Source organism: Colletotrichum destructivum, chromosome 2, assembly GCF_034447905.1.
Source record: "Colletotrichum destructivum chromosome 2, complete sequence".
Taxonomy (NCBI): Eukaryota; Fungi; Ascomycota; class Sordariomycetes; order Glomerellales; family Glomerellaceae; genus Colletotrichum; species Colletotrichum destructivum.
Genome location: NC_085897.1, coordinates 958131 through 976940, shown reverse-complemented (window position 1 = coordinate 976940; position 18810 = coordinate 958131). Strand labels below are relative to the sequence as shown.

The window sequence follows — 18810 nt, the reverse complement described above, 5'->3', positions numbered from 1 at the left end:
ACTATTGGTTTGTTGAGGCTCAGGTGAGAACAACCGGATTGATCCTCGACCTAGCTGTACTTTTCAAAGCAGAGCCTATCGAAACTGCTGCAATTTTCCAAAAGCCTGATGTGATGGATCTTGAAGGGCATAAAGAAGAAGCAATGTCAAAGGAACGCAACAAAAAAGCAGAGCGGGCATCAGTGCCAACAATAAGGGATTGCTAATGACAGTCGACGCGATTGTTCTCGATATCAACGGTAGGGATGAATGTGCAGTGACGTTCTTGAATTGTTTTTCGAAAGTTCATCTGCATCCAAGAATGGGTCGGTTAGCTCAGTTGGTTAGAGCGTGGTACTAATATTTCACCTGAAATGTTGTGTAATGCCAAGGCCGGGAGTTCAAGCCTCCCACTGATCACGATTTTTTGTTTTTGGAGGACCTAATGGAGATGTCCTCTTCATCGGCCTCAGCAGTTTCGAGGGGTTATTTTTTTTTTTTTTTGCCTGGTTTTATTCATCCATCCCGTCTGAAAGATCTAGTCGTCATCATGAGAAGATAGGTATTGCGTACTTTGATTGACTTGGTGGAGCACTAACTACTCTTAAACTCTTAACGGTCTAGCCAGACGGTAATAATTATGGGTTCAACTTCCCAGTTACCAACTGACCTCGCCTGCAGATGGTTAAACATTGACCCGTTTCGGCTCGTCCCGCGTCAGATTCCTTCGCCATCGGCCCAAAACTGCTTTTGGTAGTCGGGCCTGGACGTCCGTCCTCCCTCCGCGTACCCAAATATGACTGACATGCTTACTCGCACGCAGCCAGCCATCTGGACCGACGGCGAAGCCAAGCCTCGGCCGACTAATGCAGTGTAACTCCAGCGGCAGAAGAACAACCGCAGGAGGGCGGCGATTTAGGCTAATAACGGGCTGAACTTGCTGCAGCAGCAGCAGCAGCAGTGAGGCGATGGGCCACGGCAGACACACACACACATAGAGAGAGAGAGAGACAAAGAGAGGCCTTTGCATGGCCATGGTTTTCCCCTTCCCAGCGCCCCGAATGGGACACTCTTCCCACTACCACCAGAATCTAAAATATAGTGCCGTAGAATCTCTAGAACCGTAGTTACTGGTGGAAATTTGCGTGCTACCGGCTGCTGGGTCCCGAGATTTTGGCAGACGGGCGGAGCGCAGCAACCAACACCCACCACTGCTTGCGCAGACACATGTTCAACCTCTTTTACTTTTTCTCTCCTCCTTGTGTCTTTCCGGCCTCCTTGCCGGCCGGTATTGGGCCAATCCTGGCAAACAAACATCTCGGTGACGGCGGCACAGGTGAACACCACCCCCATCTCGATGGTCGACCCCTCTCGCGCTAGCCCAGGCACAGAAATTCTCGGAAGACCCTCCGCATGCCAAGGGCGGACCTTAGGCCAGACGTGGCCACGGCACTGCCTGTTCTTGTTCCGTCTCTTGACTTTTGTGCGGCCATGGCCTTTTGAGGGTACGGAGACCAGGACGACACCTGCCTGCCTAGATCCAGAGCGTGTGCGTGCGTGATGCACTCCGCGCAAATCGTCTGGGGCCGGGTAAAAGGATGAATGCCTCTGCAAGAGACGGCAGACCTGGGCGGCCCCCTGGGTCTCTGGGCGGCGAAGAAGCTGTCGTGTTAAACCAGCCAGTCCAGTCAGTCCAGCCAGTACCAGCTTGGAGGTCAACGACGGGAACCACACTCGCCGGGCTGGCGGTGCACTCCCACGTGGGAGAGCTGGGAATCAATAGCATATGATAATACAACTGGGGAAGGGAGGGGGGATGGCGAATCGGTATGTCCCTCCTCCGCATCATCTCGAGGACACTTGGTTCCGGCCTTCCTCTATAAGTTGGATGCCCCCTCGACCTCAGTTCCACATCACGTTGACTGGAGAGCGAGCGGTCCTCTTTGCTTCTTTACTCTTGAGCCCCAATAAGCCCAGTCCTCCGTTCTCGTCCTCATCCCCGGGTACCTACCGACTGGACAACATCATGTACGCAAAGGATGTTCTCGCCGTCCTCCTCGGCTCCGGCCTCGCCTCGGCCCAGCTCAACGTCCTCGCCGTCGGGGCCGGTCTGAAGTACTTTGGCACCGCCGTCGATGAGCGCCGGACGACCACTGATGCCGTCTACATGGCCATCGTCAACGACACCAGCGAGTTCGGGTCGCTGGTCCCCGAGAATGGGCAGAAGTGGGCGTACACCGAGCCGAGCCGGAACACCTTTTCCTACACCTCGGGAGACGTCGTAAGTGTGGTCATTCCGGGTGTTTTTGGGGGGTTTGGGTGCCCTTCACTTGAGGCCATCGGGCGACTGACAAAGAAACTCTTTCTCTCTCTCACACAGGTTCCCAACATTGCCAAGGCGAACGGCCAGATTCTGCGGTGCCACACCTTGACATGGTACATACACACACATATCCGTGAATGGAATGCCACTTGTAGTGCCCCGTATGTCTGACCAGAAACTAGGCACTCCCAGCTTCCCAACTGGGTCTCGAGCGGCACTTGGACGGCGGCCACGCTGACGGCCGTCATCGAGACGCACATCGCCAACGTGATGAAGCACTACCTCGGCCAGTGCTACGCTTGGGACGTGGTCAACGAGGCCGCCGCCGACGACGGAAGCTGGCGCACGAGCGTCTTCTACAACGTGCTCGGCACCACCTACCTGCCCATCTCCTTCCGGGCCGCCCGGGCTGCCGACCCGAACACGAAGCTGTGCGTCTTCCCGGACCTCTTCTCTTCGTGTGTGTGTGTGTGTGAGAGAGAGAGAGATAGAGACTGAGAGAGATGCTGACACCCACCACCTTGCTGCACCCACAGATACTACAACGACTACAACCTCGAGTACAACGGTGCCAAGACGAACCGCGTGTACGAGGCCGTCACCATCGTGCAGAACGCCGGCGCGCCCATCGACGGCGTCGGGTTCCAGGGCCACCTCATCGTCGGCTCGACGCCCAGCCGCAGCGCGCTCGCGACGGCCCTGCGGCGCTTTACGGCGCTCGGCCTCGAGGTGGCCTACACGGAGCTCGACATCCGGCACTCCAGCCTGCCGGCCTCGGCGACGGCGCTCGCGAACCAGGGCCGGGACTACGCCAACGTGGTCGGCTCTTGCATCGACGTCGACGGCTGCGTCGGCGTCACCATCTGGGGGTTCACGGACAAGTACAGCTGGGTGCCCGAGACGTTCAGCGGGCAGGGCGACGCGCTGCTGTGGGACGCGAGCTTCAACAAGAAGCCGGCGTACACGTCCGTGTCGTCGGTGCTCGCGGCGGCGGCGACGGGCGGCGGAGGCGTGACGACCACGAGCACGCTCACGGTGACGGCCACCCGCACGACGACGCTCGTCACCAGCACGAGGACCCCGACGTCGTCCGGCGCGGCGACAACTACGTCGGCGGCGGCGGGCGCGGAGCAGACTCGTTGGGGCCAGTGCGGCGGCGCCTTTTGGACGGGGCCAACGCGATGCCAGGCGCCGTGGACCTGCACGAAGCAGAACGACTTTTACTCGCAGTGTCTGTAAAGGTGTTTGTTTCTGTATAGTTTGGCCAGACGTGGGCGGAGGGTGGCGGGGAGAGGGAGCGTTCAAAATGGCATCTTCTCGATTCGAGAGCGGTGAAGGAGACAAAGTTAGTTGACTGTGGAAATACAATGTTATGCGTTGTATCTGTGCATGCACCATACTTTTGAACATACTACCTTCTCTCTCGCTCTCGTTCTCTCTCTCTCTCTCTCGTTCACCGGTCCATGTTGCGGGATGAGTGGATTCCATGGCAGAAGGCCAAAGTTCGCGACCACGGACTGTAATTCCCCCGATGCCAGTCTTTGCTCCTTGGATGATTGGTAATGCCCGCCTCTTGTTCCGAGACACTCTGCGCGGAGAGAGTGAGGGAGAGGGAGAGAAGCGGACTTTGGATCGAGTTGGGGTCCAAGGCCGCCGTGCACCCCTTGTTTGTTTTGTCGTAGTGGAACCCAGAAGACCCAACTCTGGGCGCCAACTGCTAGAGATGAAGCCGCAGAATGGAAAATGTCAAGATGGTAGCGTAGTCCGGCAACGAGAAGTCGAAGAGAGACCGACGGTCCGTTTCACTCGCTTTGAATCCCTTGTGGTCGTTCCCTCCCTGTGTCTTCAAGACAAACGCCGATACAAAATCGTCTCTCATCGCCTATCGCCGAACAGAAACAGCACTTTTCGGCATTTGTAATAAAGACACCGGGAGGGAGGTGGCGTGGATGGCCACACTAGCGACGGCTTAGCACCGCCAATACTGGTCTAAAGGGGGGGGCGGACGGTTTGAAAGACTGTCCGGGCGATCGGCAATAACCTCTCCTTACGTCCATATTTCCAGGCACAGACAGAAGTTCGTTTCTGCGGCAGAGAGACGAAAAGAATGGAAGACGACGCCGACGCCTACGCCCACGCCTACGCCGACGACGACGACGACGACGTGGAAACAAACATGACCCATCGTTGTCAGCCGGTTGCAGAAAGACTGGAGTTGTTCCCCTCCGAAGCTGCGCTGTGCCGCACACAAGCATCTTCCAGTCTCTCTCTCTCTCTGCCTGACTGTCTGACCGTCTGTCTCTGTAGTGACATGACCGTCTCTTGTCTCTCTGTCTTTGTCTCCCAGTTTCCATCTTGCCAGCAATCCCGAACCTTAACTGACTCGTACATGGACTGACCCAGTACTCCATGGCCTCGCCTGGGACCCCATCATCCCGGGCGCTTTGTTGGAGACTGTTCGAGTGCTCCAATCACCTGCTCCAATTACATGTCCGGACGAGGGGGAGCAGCCCGCTCTAGATTCACCATTTGCGTCATTATATCCCAGAAAGCTACACTAGCATACTTATCGTCGTGCCAAAAACCCGGCTCAACACCCACCACCGCCGGGATCCAGAGTCCAGGAAGCACAAGCCAAGCGCCTCTGCCGTCTGCCACCTGTATCTGCTCCTCCCCTTACCCCCATCCATTGTCCTACACTACGGCATTGATGACTGTTCCTGAAATCCGCCCCCCCCTGGTGTTGTACGCGGTGTCCACAGTGTCCCCGCGGTGTCCGCGGTGTCGGCAGCGGCTCCGTTGTCAGTGCCAGAGAGAAAGCTCTGGAGCAAAGCTGCGGACCATCTGGCATAGTGCCGTCTTAACTCCAGTTAGCTCCGCCCCGGATGCTTCTTGATCCATCTTGATGACACTATGAGCAAAGGGTCGGCTCCCGGCCCCGCGGCACCAGGGGATGCCGTCATGGAACCCGAGATGGGAGAGAGAGAGGGGGGGGAGGAGGTTGAATTGAACTCTGTTCACTCGTATATAAGTCGATATCGCCTTTGCAATGCCACGGTCCAAGTTTCTTATGCCAAACCCGCCTCACACGCTTTTCCACAAACACCAGCCGCACACCACCGAAACGACCCAACCTCATCACCAACTCCAACACCACCACCATGGCCGACTACAAGTTCGAGGGATGGCTGGGCCACAGCCCCGAGAGCGCCAACGGCAAGATGGAATGGGGCGCCTTTGAGCCCAAGAAGTGGACTGAGGACGACGTCGACATCGAGGTCTCCCACTGCGGCATCTGCGGCTCTGACCTTCACATGCTGCGCTCAGGCTGGGCCGAGACACCCTATCGTGAGTTTCCGACTATTTCTCCTTTTACCCCGCCATGCTCCTCCGATGTTTCTCCTTTTTTTTTTTTTTTGTGAAAGCTTGCTGTGAAGCTTGTTCCCTGTCGTCCCTTGTTAGTTGTTACCCACCTCCCTTGCTAACCTTTCTTGTTTCCCCCCTCTTTCAGCCTGCTGCGTTGGCCACGAGATCGTTGGCAAGGCCGTCCGTGTCGGCAGCAACGTCAAGGGCATCTCCGTCGGCGACCGCGTCGGCGTCGGCGCCCAGGCCCGGTCTTGCATGAAGCCCGACTGCCCCGAGTGCTCGACCGGCCGCGAGAACTACTGCGGCCGCGCCAACGTCAGCACCTACGGCTCCGTCTACCCGGACGGCGAGGGCAAGTCGTACGGCGGCTACGCCGACTATAACCGCACCAACGGCAACTTCGTCATCAAGATCCCCGAGGGCCTCGCCTCCGAGGACGCCGCGCCCATGCTCTGCGGCGGCATCACCGTCTTCTCGCCCCTGAAGAACAACGACTGCGGCCCCGGCAAGACGGTCGGCATCGTCGGCGTCGGCGGCCTCGGCCACTTTGGCGTGCTCTTCGCCAAGGCCCTGGGCGCCGACAAGGTCGTCGGCATCTCGCGCAAGGCCTCCAAGAAGGACGAGGTCCTGAAGCTGGGCGCCGACGAGTACATCGCCACGGACGACGACAAGGACTGGGCCAAGAACAACGCCCGCAGCATCGACCTCATCGTCTGCACCGTCTCGAGCGAGAAGATGCCCCTCCAGCAGTACCTGCAGCTCCTCAAGGTCAATGGCACCTTTATCCAAGTCGGGTAAGTCGTCCAAGTTTTGCTGATTGAAAGACTCGAATAAGAAGAAGAAGAAGAAGAAGAAGAAGAAAATAACTAACAAAACCCCCCCTCTTTCTCCAGTGCTCCCGACGGCGGTAACCTTCCTCCCATCAACGCTTTCACCCTCCTCATGTCCGGCATCAAGGTCGGCGGCAGCGGCATCGGCTCCCCCTCCGAGATCAAGGCCATGCTCGACCTCGCCGTCGAGAAGAAGGTCAAGCCCTGGGTCCAGAAGAGGCCGCTCAAGGACGCCAACCAGGCCATCATCGACATGGAGGCCGGCCACGCCCGCTACAGATACGTCCTGGTCAACGAGAAGCATGCCAAGTTGTGAGGGAATTTGGATTCCATGAAAAGTGTAATTGTAGACTAAAAAGCAATGATGAGATGATGAGATGAGATTTTGATTCACTGGCCCATTGAGAATGAGTATAGATTGAGAGGTCAAAGTGTGAAAATCAACTGAATGATGGAGAATTACAAATAGCAAAATCTCAACCCTGGAGTGGTGTTCATTCATAGATCGAGTCGTTCATCACTAACACCCATTCAGATTGTATACATCCAGGCCAATAATGGCATTACAGCACATTTCCAACGCCTGATTTCACACGCCATGGCTTGTACCCTAAACCCCATCGTCAAGAAGTATGGTTTGAATTAGAATTAAATCCTCGCTCGCAGTGCCAGAACCACTGCTTCCGGCAGAGAGCATCCCTTTCCGACCTACTACGGACGGCCACACGTGAGAACAACCAAACGGAGGGTATCATCAGAGCACCGAATCAGACATCCGAGCACCCGGGTACTGCGCCTTGAGGCCCTCGTCGAGGTCCTTCCCGCCCACCGTCATGTCCTTGAAGGCCGGGCAGGCCAGGCTCAGGACCGCCGCGCTGAGGGCGTCGGTGACGAGGGCGAGGGGCTTCTCGATGATGGCGAAGACGGTGGAGAGCGAGTTGGGCGAGGCCGTCTTGAGGACCTCGAAGACGAAGCACAGCAGGTTGTTGCCCTCCAGAAGCTTCGCCAGATTCAAGACGCCGCCCGTGAGGTCGCTCAGGTCCACGCCGGCGAAGCTGTTGACCTTGCCCATGTTGCCTCCGATGCTACGCGTCGAATCTCGTTAGTCAAGAGAAGAAAACCCCACGTCGATGGAACTGGAAAGTTAAAGGAAAACTAACCTTCCCATCTGAGGGTACTTGGTGATCAGAGCAACGAGGTCCAGGTTGAGCTGGACGAGGCCGTAGTCGACGGGCGTGCGGTACCAGTTCTCCGGGATCCTCTCCCAGCCGGGGTTGTACGTGAAGCTGCCCTCCTCGCCCTCCACGGCAAAGAAGCTCTTGAGCGTCTGCTTGTCTACGCCTCAGTCAGCACTGTCAATAATCCCCCGCCTTTTCCCTTCCCTCCTTCCCTCCCCCCCTCTTCCCCTTGCTATCACCAGACCAGGGGCACTCACTGAGAAGACCGGTGGGGTTTTCGGAGGAATAGTTCGCCAACAGGCGGCACGCGAAGAAGTAGCCTGCGTTCCTGGCAATCATGCCGGTGAACGGACCGTAGTAGAAGTTGGGGTTCGTCGCGATGGTCTCGTTGAAGCGGATGGCGGCCCGGTCGGCGAAGAGGTCGAAGTCGTAGACGCCCTCGCCCTCGCCCGCCATGTCGTAGAAGGACTGGAATTGGTCCATGACCATGGTCGAGGCGTCGCCGGTCACGTACAGGTCGGCGCGCGTGTTGGACGAGTCGCCCTCGATGATGTTGTGCGACCCGTTGAGCCCGCGCGGCGTGCCGAGCAGGCCGAGGACGTTGCCGAGGATGTTGCCCCCGCCGGCGCCGGCGACGTCGCCGATGGAGAAGCCCGGGTTCAGCGACAGCGGGTTCCCGACGAAGACGGTGCCCATGACGGCCAGGAGCGTGGCGATGTCGATGCCCATGCCGTAGACCTGGTTGATAGCCCCGGCGACCTCGGTCAGGCTCGTCACCCCTTTGCGGTTGATGTAGCCGTGGTTCGCGAGGGCGTTGAGGCCGGGGCAGGGCCCGCGCTGGGCGCCGTTCCGGTAGTCCGGCGCGATGAACTCGTGGTCGCCGGACACGTCGATCGGGGTCGTCATCGGGTCGAAGAGGAGCCTCTTCTTGTGGGCCTCGTGGAAGACGCTGGCCAGCTTGCCGGTGAGTCTAGACGCGGCATCGTGGTTGAGGGCCTCTACGTTGGCGTAGGCTGGGAAGCCGAGGACGCCGCTGCCGAGGCAGGGCAAGACTGAAAAGATGTAAAACGACTTCATGACAGAAGTCTGACTGAAAAAAGAAAAAAAAAAGAGCGTATGAAGAAGATGATAATAGTACACAATGCGTGTGTAAACGAGTGACTGGTGAGTGATCCTGAAACGAGTGATTGGTGGATTGACGACCAACGTCTAAGAGACAAGACGATGGTTTACAAGTCCAAGATTGCAAATCGAAACAATGTTCTTGGTCAATTCTTTTACCGCCTGCATCTGGTGGAACCGCCGGTCCCGCGGGCTGCGCACGAGAAGACAGATTGAGATCGACTCGACTCGACTTGGGCTCTCTCCGTGGTCCCGGAAGAGTCGCCGGGGGGAGGAAACGGACATGGGGGGTTGTCTCTCCCAAAACGATAACCCTACCAGCCGTGTTTTCTGCTTCCCAGTCCCTCCTAGTCCCGTTTTAGTCCGTTTGAATCCGTCTTAGTTCCGGCAAGTCAGAGAGTTCGTGGACGGGACTGACCGCCAAACCGCAACCTTGTCCGGATGTGCACTCTGGTCTCCCAACCGGGCATCGTTGAGTTCCATGGCCAAGATTTGGGGGCCGGTTGTCAAGGAGAACTCTCGCAGAACTCTCGCAGCCCCCTCACCCCCTAGTCGATCAAGGTCCCTTGCCGCGTGGGCAAAGTAACGACATTTGTCTTTGTTTTTGTGGGAAATGAAGAGTTGTCACAGAAGTTGTGCATGTCAATGTTACCTCAAAGAGTGATAACTCGAGTGATCTGCATCCAAATTCCCCGATGACCCTCTTATGCTACGCGCTATCAAAAGCCTGGACTCCTCAGAGTTTCGACAGGCTAACCGGAATCGAAACGAAGTTTCCGTTGAGTTTCGTCCGAGTGGCGAGGACAACGTGTCACAAGTCCACTGATCAACCGGATAGACTGAATGGCAGGATGGTGAAGTCGCATCAAGATGCGGATTACACGGAAGGGGGACGGTTATACTCCAACACCAGCTCTCGAGGTACACCGCTGCTGCCCCCCCCCCCCCCTCCCTGGATGATGCAGCAATACCAGTCCCATAGTCCCAAGATGAGATGAGATGTACCTCCCGTCGGCATGATTGTCCACTGACACGAGGGGCAGGATCCGCCCAGCCCTGGTTTCTGGGAGGCAGTGTTCGCGGCAATCTTATCGTTGCTCGTCATCCTTGAGGGGGTTCCCTAACCAGCGATGGAGAACGCAGATCAACTCTTTTGGGGGAAGGGGGGGTTATCAGCACCCGGCGAATCCGCAGTTAGTTACGTTCAAAAGACTATGGGACACAATTTCAGAACCAATACCCACTGCTCTGTGCCTCTCCCCATCGTCATCTCTATCCTTCGCCGTTTCCGTCGATTCAACCCACAGTTCGAGAAGGCTTTTGTGGACTCGAAGGCCGCAAGAGGCAGATTGTAATTTTCCAGTAAGGCTAGCACGTGTCCCCATCGCAGGGTCTGAAACAGAACCCCCGTTTGTCATAATTCACGATGCGACCCCACTGGGCATGGGATCCCGGTGGGACTCGGCACTCCATGTCTGGACGTTTTTGGCGTCAGGAAGGGGGGGGAGAGGGGGGGATGCCCGGTACAGCATGCAGTATGCAAGACTACTGCGTTTCCCTCCTCTAAATGGTTGAAACAAACTTCTTTGGAGGTGGTGCATACGACGAGTTGACCACTTGTGAACTAGTTTGGCTAGTTGTTGCAACGACGTGGATGCCGCCGCCGCCAAGGCCGGCCAAGGGCCCATGAAAAACCTCTTTTGAGTCCCAACAAGACTCCTGAACTACATTGGCCAGGTCGAAAGTCATCCCTCTGACGCAGTTATGTCCCGCGGTCCATGTCTGCTCGTCAACAGGCGCCCACAAAACGAGACTGAACCCTGGCTGCCAGACAAGTTCCCGGAACCCGGTTCGTCTTGGACGAAAGGGGAACCATCACGTATGTGAGGGGGCCATCGGCAGATGAGGGATTCGGGAAAGATTGGGGAACTCAAAATATGGTTTTCTTTTGCTCAAAAGACCATAGGCACGGATTTGAATAAGTCTTCATACCAGCGGGATTCGACAAGTCGTCTCTCCCGTCGTTTTCCCTTTCTCCTTTTTCGTCTTCTCCCGCTTGTCCGGTTACCGTGTCCAGCCAGCCCCATCAGGAGAGAAAGATGAAGTCCGTCGCAGTTATCCTGTTCGTGTTGGCCTGGTGTCAAGGCGTGTGGGGGCTCACCAAGACCACCGAGACCCCGGCGCCGGTAGAGAGTCCTCCGTTGTGCGGCGTAAGTTGTGCAACACTCTTCCTCTCTTTCAACAGGGCCAGTGGGCTGTTTGTTTCTTTGTGTTGGACCGACCGACTTACTGACTGACTGAGATATCAGCTGCAATGCATCCAACAAGTGACGCTGGCGACGGGGCTGTGCTCCGTCACCAACGCTACCTGCGTGTGCACAAACGTCGAGCTCAACGAGCAGATTTCGCTCTGCGTGCACGTCAACTGCACCATTCGAGAGTCGTTGAGTAAGTGTTTTCTCTCTCGCTCTATCCATCATGCTGCCGCATCGAGCCTGTGCTGACAGACAACCTTGAAGAGGTCCAGGCCTACTCTAAGCACACCTGCGGCGTGCCGTCCCGTGACCGAACCGCCTTGGTATGGGTCACCGGCGTCGTCTTCCTGGTTCTCGGGCTCGTCGCCTTCCTCCTGAGGGTGATGGCCAAGCTCTGCTTGGGCGGGCAGACTTGGGGGGCCGATGACTGGGTTATGCTGCTGGCTGTGGTACGTTTGAAAATCCCAGCGTGTGCCTCAATGATGGGAATACTGACATTTTCTGCTAGGCCATGATGGTCCCCCTCAACAGTCTTTCAATTCCCAGTATGGATGGTCTTTTCACCCCCCAAATGACTTCTTGATACTGACTCATGACTACGCAGTCTCCAAAACTGCCTTGGGCCAGGACATTTGGACTGTCCACCCCGACAACATCACAATGTTTCTCTACGTGCGTACTCATACCAGCACTATGATTACGAGTAAAGGGCTAATGAGTTGATGGTGACAGATGTTTTTCTGGGACTCGCTCCTTTACCTGGGCGTCTTGCCCGTGACCAAGATCTCGATCCTGCTCTTCTACCTCAAGATCTTTCCCAAGAGGGAGATTAGAATCGGCTGCTGGGTCCTCATCGGGATCAACGTCGCGTACTTCATCGTCTTCGAGCTCATCTCCATCTTCCAGTGCATCCCCGTCGAGGGCGCCTGGAGAGCATGGGACGGGGAGTTCCAGGCCAGGTGCAACAACGTCAACATCCAGGGGTGGTCGGCCGCCGTCATCAACATCCTGCTGGACGTGGCCACCCTGGTCCTCCCGCTCAAGGAGCTGTACAACCTTTCCCTGTCCACCAAGAAGAAGATCATGGTCATGATGATGTTTTGCGTCGGTTTCTTGTACGTCGTCGTCTCCTGCGTCATGAAAAGAGTTTCCCTGTTCTGGGATCCAGATAGGCTAATGGATTCTGCAGCGTCACCATCGTCAGTGTTGTCCGGCTGCATTCTCTCGCCAGCTACGCCACAACCAGCAACGCAACCCGTAAGTACATGCCGAGTCCTGCTTCGACCATGCTTGAACCTGGCCATTAACAAAGACCGCAGAGGACTACGTCGAGGTCGGCTACTGGAGCACGATCGAGGTCCCAGTCGGCATCATCTGCGCCAGCATGCCCGCCATCCGCTCCCTCTTCAGCCTCGTCTTCCCCAAGGTCTTCGGCACCACGCAGCGGGGCAAGTCCAACTACGCCAACATCTCGGACCAGCACAAGCTGCAGTCGGGCTCCCAGAAGTTCTCGTCCATGGGCTCGGCGTCCAAGAAGGCGATCCGCGTCCAGAAGGAGTTCTCGCTGAGGTCTGGCCGCCGGGACGATGTCTCGTATACCGAGCACGAGCTCACCAACCTGCCCTTCCGAGACCCGAACTCGCGTGCTTCGTCAGAAAAGAACCCGGCCATGCCCCACGAAGCTGTCTGACCGTGGGGGGCTCTGAAGCGTATACGTCCTTGTTGATTTGCTTTTTTTTTTTGCTTTTGCTTCCTTATACACACGATTTAGACCACAAGGGGCTCATCATACCCGATACCATTTTGACATGTACCATGTTGCTTTTCTCTTTTTCTGTCAAAGCCCGCATCGAGATACCACAACCATAGCATAACTGTTAATTAGATAATATGACCCGTCGTTCCCAAGGTACATTCTAACTAGACGCTTCAGACGTCTTTATCCACCATCCACCGACACCATCTGTAACATGGGAACATAGACTCCCTGGTTCATCCGAATTAGGTCATGTTTCCGTGGTAGGGCCGTCCTTCCCCAGAGCCAGGTTGCTTCGATCTAACGCCACCCGTCGTCGTAGGTCGATGGCATATGAGGCGTCTCCAGTGACGAAAACCGTTGAACGAGCTGCAGTCGGGAGGAGCTCGAACCGTGGAGAAAGCCGTCGCGTCGATGGGGTCCCCGTCAAAAGGAGGCGGCGGTCTCACATCAACACCAAGCAGATCGTTGCCTGACTCGGATCGTTGGAGGACTCCGTCTATTTGGCATATCTCGTCCACCCTTGCAGGTTACCATTCTCATCTTCGTCCCCGGCGAACAATCTTTTCTCGAAGGTTGCAAGTGGCCCACAGTGGGGGCGCTTGATGCCGTTTTCTTTCCGTCTTGGGCTTTTGTGGGAATCTGGCCCCCCCCTCCCCTCCCCTTGTAGTCGCTGTCATTGTGATCGTCTGCCTCGCAGCTTTAGCCTAGCCGGGGGACCAGGGACCGCTCTGCAACACGGCACTGCCGCCAGGGAGCGAGTCAAACTCCCTGCAAGAGCTGTCGACAATGGCCTTCAGGCATCAAGGGAGCGAGATGTAGCTGTTTTGAGCAGTGAGCCCGGCATTGTTCTCGTGTGTTGCATTACTGAAGAAGAGCGGCTCTTGGCAACTCGTGTCTGGTTGTCCAGTTGTGGCTGATACGGAGAATAGTCAAGTAATACACTATCAGAGCAGAGGTTTGCTGCGGCAACCCGTTCTCATAACCATGATAACTAGGTGTGTCGTTCAACGCAAGAACTTTTTGTTGGAGATGGTCTCTGCGATGACTACTCTTCTTTTCTTCTCTTCTATACCCCTAGTCCGCTCGTTCGGGCAAATACCGGATTAGCAACCCACCAACTAGCTAGAACTGGTCATCGTATATCCTTCGGCACCTTTAAGCCGGGCAAGAGAAGCAGTCGTGATGGAGTAACTTATCCATAGCGAGCACCCAGTACGATGGCCGTGGAGAACAGGATCCAGATGCAAGTTCGTCATTCGAGGGGGATCGGCATTACCACCTGGATTCAGGACCTCCGTAATGTAACCGGCATTCCTAGAATGCCATTCTCCTATCGACCTCCTTTTCCATCTTCCGTCTTAAATGGGGGCAGGGATGAGTTGCCAGACCCCTTTGCGGATTCCCACGCCCGCTTAGCTAATTGATATCTATCTGTATTTCGTCTTCCCTTCCAGATCGTCTGCTCGGTTTGAGATTGAAAGCCTTGGCCTACGATCAAGCTTTTTTTTCTAATTCGTCATCTTCAGTCCGCTCTCTCTATCTTTCTGCCTGTCTGCTTTCGGCCCTCTGTTCGGCCTATCCGACCTTCTGTCACTCTTTTCTGGAAAAGCGGGCAGTGCCTCATCACGCCCAAGATGCGCTTCTCACTCGTTGCCACACTTGTTACTGTCCTGGTTGACTCAGCCTCTGCATTGTAAGCCCGCACAACGAGAAGGGGACAGAAAGGAAAACGCCAAGAAAACGTTGATACTGACTCACGGATCAGCGCCATCCCGTGGAAGGCATCCCCAAAGCAGCCTCGCCACGACCCGTTTATTGGTAAACGGGCCGCCAACGAGACGCTCGACGGCTATGACTACGTCGTCGTCGGCTCCGGCCCCGGCGGTGGTCCGGTAGCTGCCAACCTTGCCATCGCCGGCTTCAAGGTGTTGTTGATCGATGCCGGAGGAGACTCGGGCGACTCCTGGACCGAGAAGGTCCCGGCCCTCCATCTCATGTCGACCGAGTTCGAAGACACGAGGTGGAACTACTTTGTGAGTGATCCCCGCACACATCTTGTCATAAGAGGATATCATGGGGACTAACACGACTCAGGTCAACCACTACCCTGACCCCGAGCAGCAGAAGAGAGACTCTAAGATGACGTACGAGATGCCGGACGGCAGCTTCTACGTCGGCCTGGACCCCCCGGCCGAGGCGAAGCCCCTCGGCGTCTGGTACCCGCGCGCCGGCACCCTGGGCGGCTGCTCCCGCCACAACGCCCTCATCTCGGTCAACGCCCACGACAGCGACTGGTCCAAGATCGCGGCCCTCACCGGTGACGACTCGTGGGCGCCGGACAACATGCGGTCCTACTTCCAGAAGCTCGAGAGGAACATGTACCTGCCCTCGAGCATCGTCGGCCACGGCTACAGCGGCTGGCTCGGCACCTCGCTCACGTCCCTGTCGCTCGTCGTCGAGGATCAGAAGCTGCTGTCGCTCATCGTCGCGGCGGCCTCGGCCATGGGGAAGAGCCTCCTCGGCCTCCTGCTCAACACCGTCGCCGGGCTCGGCCAGGTCCTGCTCCGGGACATCAACGCGCCGGGCCAGACGAGCGAGACCGGCCTTTACCAGGTCCCGCTGGCCATGACCGACTCCATCCGCGGCGGCCCCAGAGACTTGATCTTGGACACGGCCAATGCGGTTAACTCGGACGGATCACGCAAATATCACCTCGACATCAAGCTCGATACTCTCGTGAGTGGTTGGGCCCGGACTTGGCTGTGATGGCATCACTGTGTTGAGGGTTCGAACATATACTGACGATAACACCAGGTCACCAAGATCCGCTTTGATGAGAGCGGCGACAAGCCCCGCGCTGTTGGAGTAGACTTCCTGGAGGGATCCAGCCTCTACCGCGCCGACCCCCGTTCCGGCTTGGCCTCCCCCTCGGGATCCGGCAGCGTCGACGCCAAGCGCGAGGTCATCATCTCCGCCGGCGCCTTCAACACGCCCCAGCTCCTCAAGCTCAGCGGCATCGGCCCCAAGGCGGAGCTCGAGTCGTTCGACATCCCCGTCCTGGTCGACCTCCCCGGCGTCGGGACCAACATGCAGGACCGCTACGAGGCCACGGTGATCGGCAAGACGACGAGCGACTTCGTCATCACCAGCAAGTGCACCTTCTTGGAGACGTCCCCGGACCCTTGCCTCGAGCAGTACCAGGAGGGCCTCGAGCCCGTCTCCAAAGGCGTCTACGCCACCAACGGCATCGCCATCGCCATCGTGCTCAAGTCCTCCGTCGCCGAGGACGAGCCCGACCTTTTCATCTCGGGCGCGCCGGCCAAGTTCAAGGGCTACTTCCCGGGCTACGCCTCCGACTCGCTCGCCGACGCGCAGCACTGGGCCTGGATCGTCCTCAAGGCGCACAGCCGCAACAACGCCGGCACTGTCACCCTCAGGTCGACCGACCCTAGGGACATGCCCGCCATCGACTTCAACTACTACGACGCAGGCGTCAACGGCGCCGGCGAGGCCGACAAGGATCTGCAAGCCACGTACGAGGGGTTCGAGTTCTCCCGCCGGGCGTTCGACAGCCTCCTCCCGCTCGACGGGAGCTTCCCAGAGGTCTGGCCCGGCGGCAACGTCACGAGCGAGGAGGACGCCAAGCAGTTCCTCAAGGACGAGGCGTGGGGCCATCACGCGTCGTGCACCTGTCCCATCGGGCCCGACGACGACCCCATGGCCGTCCTCGACTCGAGCTTCAAGGTCCGCGGTACCGACGGTCTGAGGGTCGTCGACGCCAGCGTGTTCCCCAAGATCCCCGGCTTCTACATCGCTCTGCCGCTGTACATCGTGTCGGAGAAGGCGAGCGATGTCATCATCCAGGAGGCTCAGGCGTCGGCTGCTTGAAGCATGTCCACGTCGTTCCGACGCGGGGCTGCGCTGGTCGTGCAGTGCAGCAAACGAATAGCCATCAAATTTATGCAACAATATCCCATAGTTCTGAGTTATTAATACCCACACACATGACAACTTCGCTTCCATCAATGCATTCTCTAAGCTGTTGCGGACCGAGTGCATATACAATGATGAAAGAAGTTCGTTGCTTCGAGCTGCATTAGGTGAACATGGAGTGGTTACACAGATTGACAAAGTATCTATCTAGTCAATCAAGACATAAAAGCCGCTTGAATCTAGTTTCCATAGTTTGTGACTTTGACGTCTGACTCTAGTCGGACGCCCTTTGCATCAATACAACTCTGAAGTGTTGGTTGACATCGAGTCTAGCGCTTACTCTCTTCCATAATGGCTACTAATAACCCCTTGTCACAACGTATAAGTCTCTACACCAACACCCCGCAACGACTACACTGCTATTTTGCCTACTATCTTCTATAAAAGTGATCAGTAATATCTTCAAACAGACTAGTAGTAGGCTTGTATAAACGTCCTGTCGTGACTATTGCCAGTCCATACTACTACGCTTGAGCTTTTACAGCTTTTTCTAGCCCTTGCCAAAAGAATGACAATGACAGGACGGAACAAGGGTTCCCACGTGGATGAAAGTCGGATGACAAACAATGGGTAGTATTGAATCGACAGTTTTACGGTTCTGCTGACATTACTTATAGAAGTCGTCTTTCTGCTAGCTCCTCAAGTCACTCGTTAGGATCAGCACAAACATAACACCCAAGGCCAGGTCAAGTCATGCAGCTGCAGCTACACGTGGCACAGATACTCAAACCTGCGTGCCATCTGACGTTGTTCCCCTCACTAGCGACCCACTGAGGCTCAAATCATTCCCGGTCGTTTTGTGCCGCGGATGCATTCACTGCATGGCTCCGTGGAGTAAATGTTTGGGCTGCTCATCAACCGACCAGCGTCGATCGTTTGAGGCTCCGGGACTGTTACTCTGCATAATAGTCTAACCATACGCCTGCCCATCGGAGACGCTTAGGGCTGGTGGGCCAGGAATGGCTCTGAAGCCTCCAAGTCCTCGTCAATGGATAAACACTTCCCCTGTGGACAGACCCGCGGGACATGTTTTCTCCTGGCCTATATTCCCCAGCGCAATATGGTCGCGTGGGGCTCGGCAAGGTCCAGTACATTATGGAGATGAGTGAAGGGAAAGAAAAAAGTCTTCACCGCATAGAAGAGGTAAGAAAGAGGGAGACGAAATGTAGTGCGTAGCGAGAAGGTCATGGCTTGATTTTTTGTGGGATAACACATTCTACCTATAGCTTTTTGCCTGTTGTACTCATTCCTGCGGGGAAAATGAGAATAAGAGAGAATGGTTGCATTGATCGTATGCTTTAAGATGGGGAAATGCTCGATGGGTCCGCCCTTTTACGACGAGACAGAATAGGAATGGAGGACCGGGAAAGGAACCGGTCGCGACCGGTTGGGTAATAATAATCGTCACTTAATCAAAAGATGCCTCGGTATGCCTGACAGACGCCGGTGGGCGCAAGTGGTCAATGACCACAGATTAGTGAGGAGCTGAGAGTATCTATGCTTGTATGACGAAACAGGACGGAAGACGAATGGCCCTCATCCGAACAGCCGGGATGCGGAACTCGGTAACGGATGGTCCGGGGTTGCCTCCTCGGCCGGGATCGGAATCAAGCATGAACAATGAACAATGACAGGCAGAGTTGCTCTATGGTGTGGTGAGCCCGCCGGTGCCAGAAAAGGTCTCACTCACCCCTCAGCGCCCCCGGGACCCGAGGGCATCGCCGTAGAGGTTCGCGTGGAGTTCCCCGGGCATGCCAAACAACGGACCGAATGGAAGGACGCTTGTTTATTCTTGGCACACACTCGTGTGCTCGCCTTGTGTGCGATGTACGATGTATGCCGCAGTGATGGGGGTTGCTTAGCCCATGTATGAAGCATGAGACCAAATATTGACGTTCAAGGATAACCCCTCGGCCATTTCAATCACGGGGAAGGCAAAGGAGAGGAATAGAAGACAAAAATAGAGTGGGAAAATGCCCGCCTGGGGAAACAAGCGGTAAACCTC

At 56.4% G+C, this 18810-nt stretch overlaps 5 protein-coding genes across 5 annotated transcripts; 4 read left to right on the top strand and 1 right to left on the bottom strand.

Moving 5' to 3' along the window:
* Window positions 1-1867: 1867 nt before the first annotated feature.
* CDEST_02492 (Putative Cellulose-binding domain, fungal, glycoside hydrolase family 10 domain-containing protein) lies at window positions 1868-3541 on the top strand (the record flags this gene model as incomplete). Its single annotated transcript, XM_062918651.1, has 4 exons — window positions 1868-2260; window positions 2360-2415; window positions 2485-2760; window positions 2839-3541. The coding sequence occupies 4 exons, from the start codon at window positions 1868-1870 to the stop codon at window positions 3539-3541; spliced, it is 1428 nt and encodes a 475-aa protein (XP_062774702.1).
* A 1834-nt stretch (window positions 3542-5375) lies between these two features.
* CDEST_02491 (Putative alcohol dehydrogenase, zinc-type, GroES-like superfamily, NAD(P)-binding domain superfamily) lies at window positions 5376-6872 on the top strand. Its single transcript, XM_062918650.1, has 3 exons — window positions 5376-5650; window positions 5814-6462; window positions 6562-6872. Exons 1-3 carry the CDS (start codon window positions 5464-5466, stop codon window positions 6812-6814), a joined length of 1089 nt encoding a protein of 362 aa, XP_062774701.1. The 5' UTR covers window positions 5376-5463; the 3' UTR covers window positions 6815-6872.
* Window positions 6873-7027: 155 nt separating this feature from the next.
* CDEST_02490 (Putative chloroperoxidase) lies at window positions 7028-8753 on the bottom strand (the record flags this gene model as incomplete). Its single annotated transcript, XM_062918649.1, has 3 exons — window positions 7028-7583; window positions 7659-7833; window positions 7934-8753. The coding sequence occupies 3 exons, from the start codon at window positions 8751-8753 to the stop codon at window positions 7253-7255; spliced, it is 1326 nt and encodes a 441-aa protein (XP_062774700.1). The 3' UTR covers window positions 7028-7252.
* A 2144-nt stretch (window positions 8754-10897) lies between these two features.
* On the top strand, window positions 10898-12743 carry CDEST_02489 (Putative extracellular membrane protein, CFEM; the record flags this gene model as incomplete). Its single annotated transcript, XM_062918648.1, has 8 exons — window positions 10898-11008; window positions 11108-11246; window positions 11306-11502; window positions 11562-11598; window positions 11658-11725; window positions 11786-12168; window positions 12243-12310; window positions 12373-12743. 8 exons carry the CDS (start codon window positions 10898-10900, stop codon window positions 12741-12743), a joined length of 1374 nt encoding a protein of 457 aa, XP_062774699.1.
* A 1703-nt stretch (window positions 12744-14446) lies between these two features.
* CDEST_02488 (Putative glucose-methanol-choline oxidoreductase, FAD/NAD(P)-binding domain superfamily) lies at window positions 14447-17843 on the top strand (the record flags this gene model as incomplete). Its single annotated transcript, XM_062918647.1, has 4 exons — window positions 14447-14505; window positions 14578-14845; window positions 14907-15548; window positions 15627-17843. The coding sequence occupies 4 exons, from the start codon at window positions 14447-14449 to the stop codon at window positions 16698-16700; spliced, it is 2043 nt and encodes a 680-aa protein (XP_062774698.1). The 3' UTR covers window positions 16701-17843.
* Between the last annotated feature and the right edge of the window lie 967 nt (window positions 17844-18810).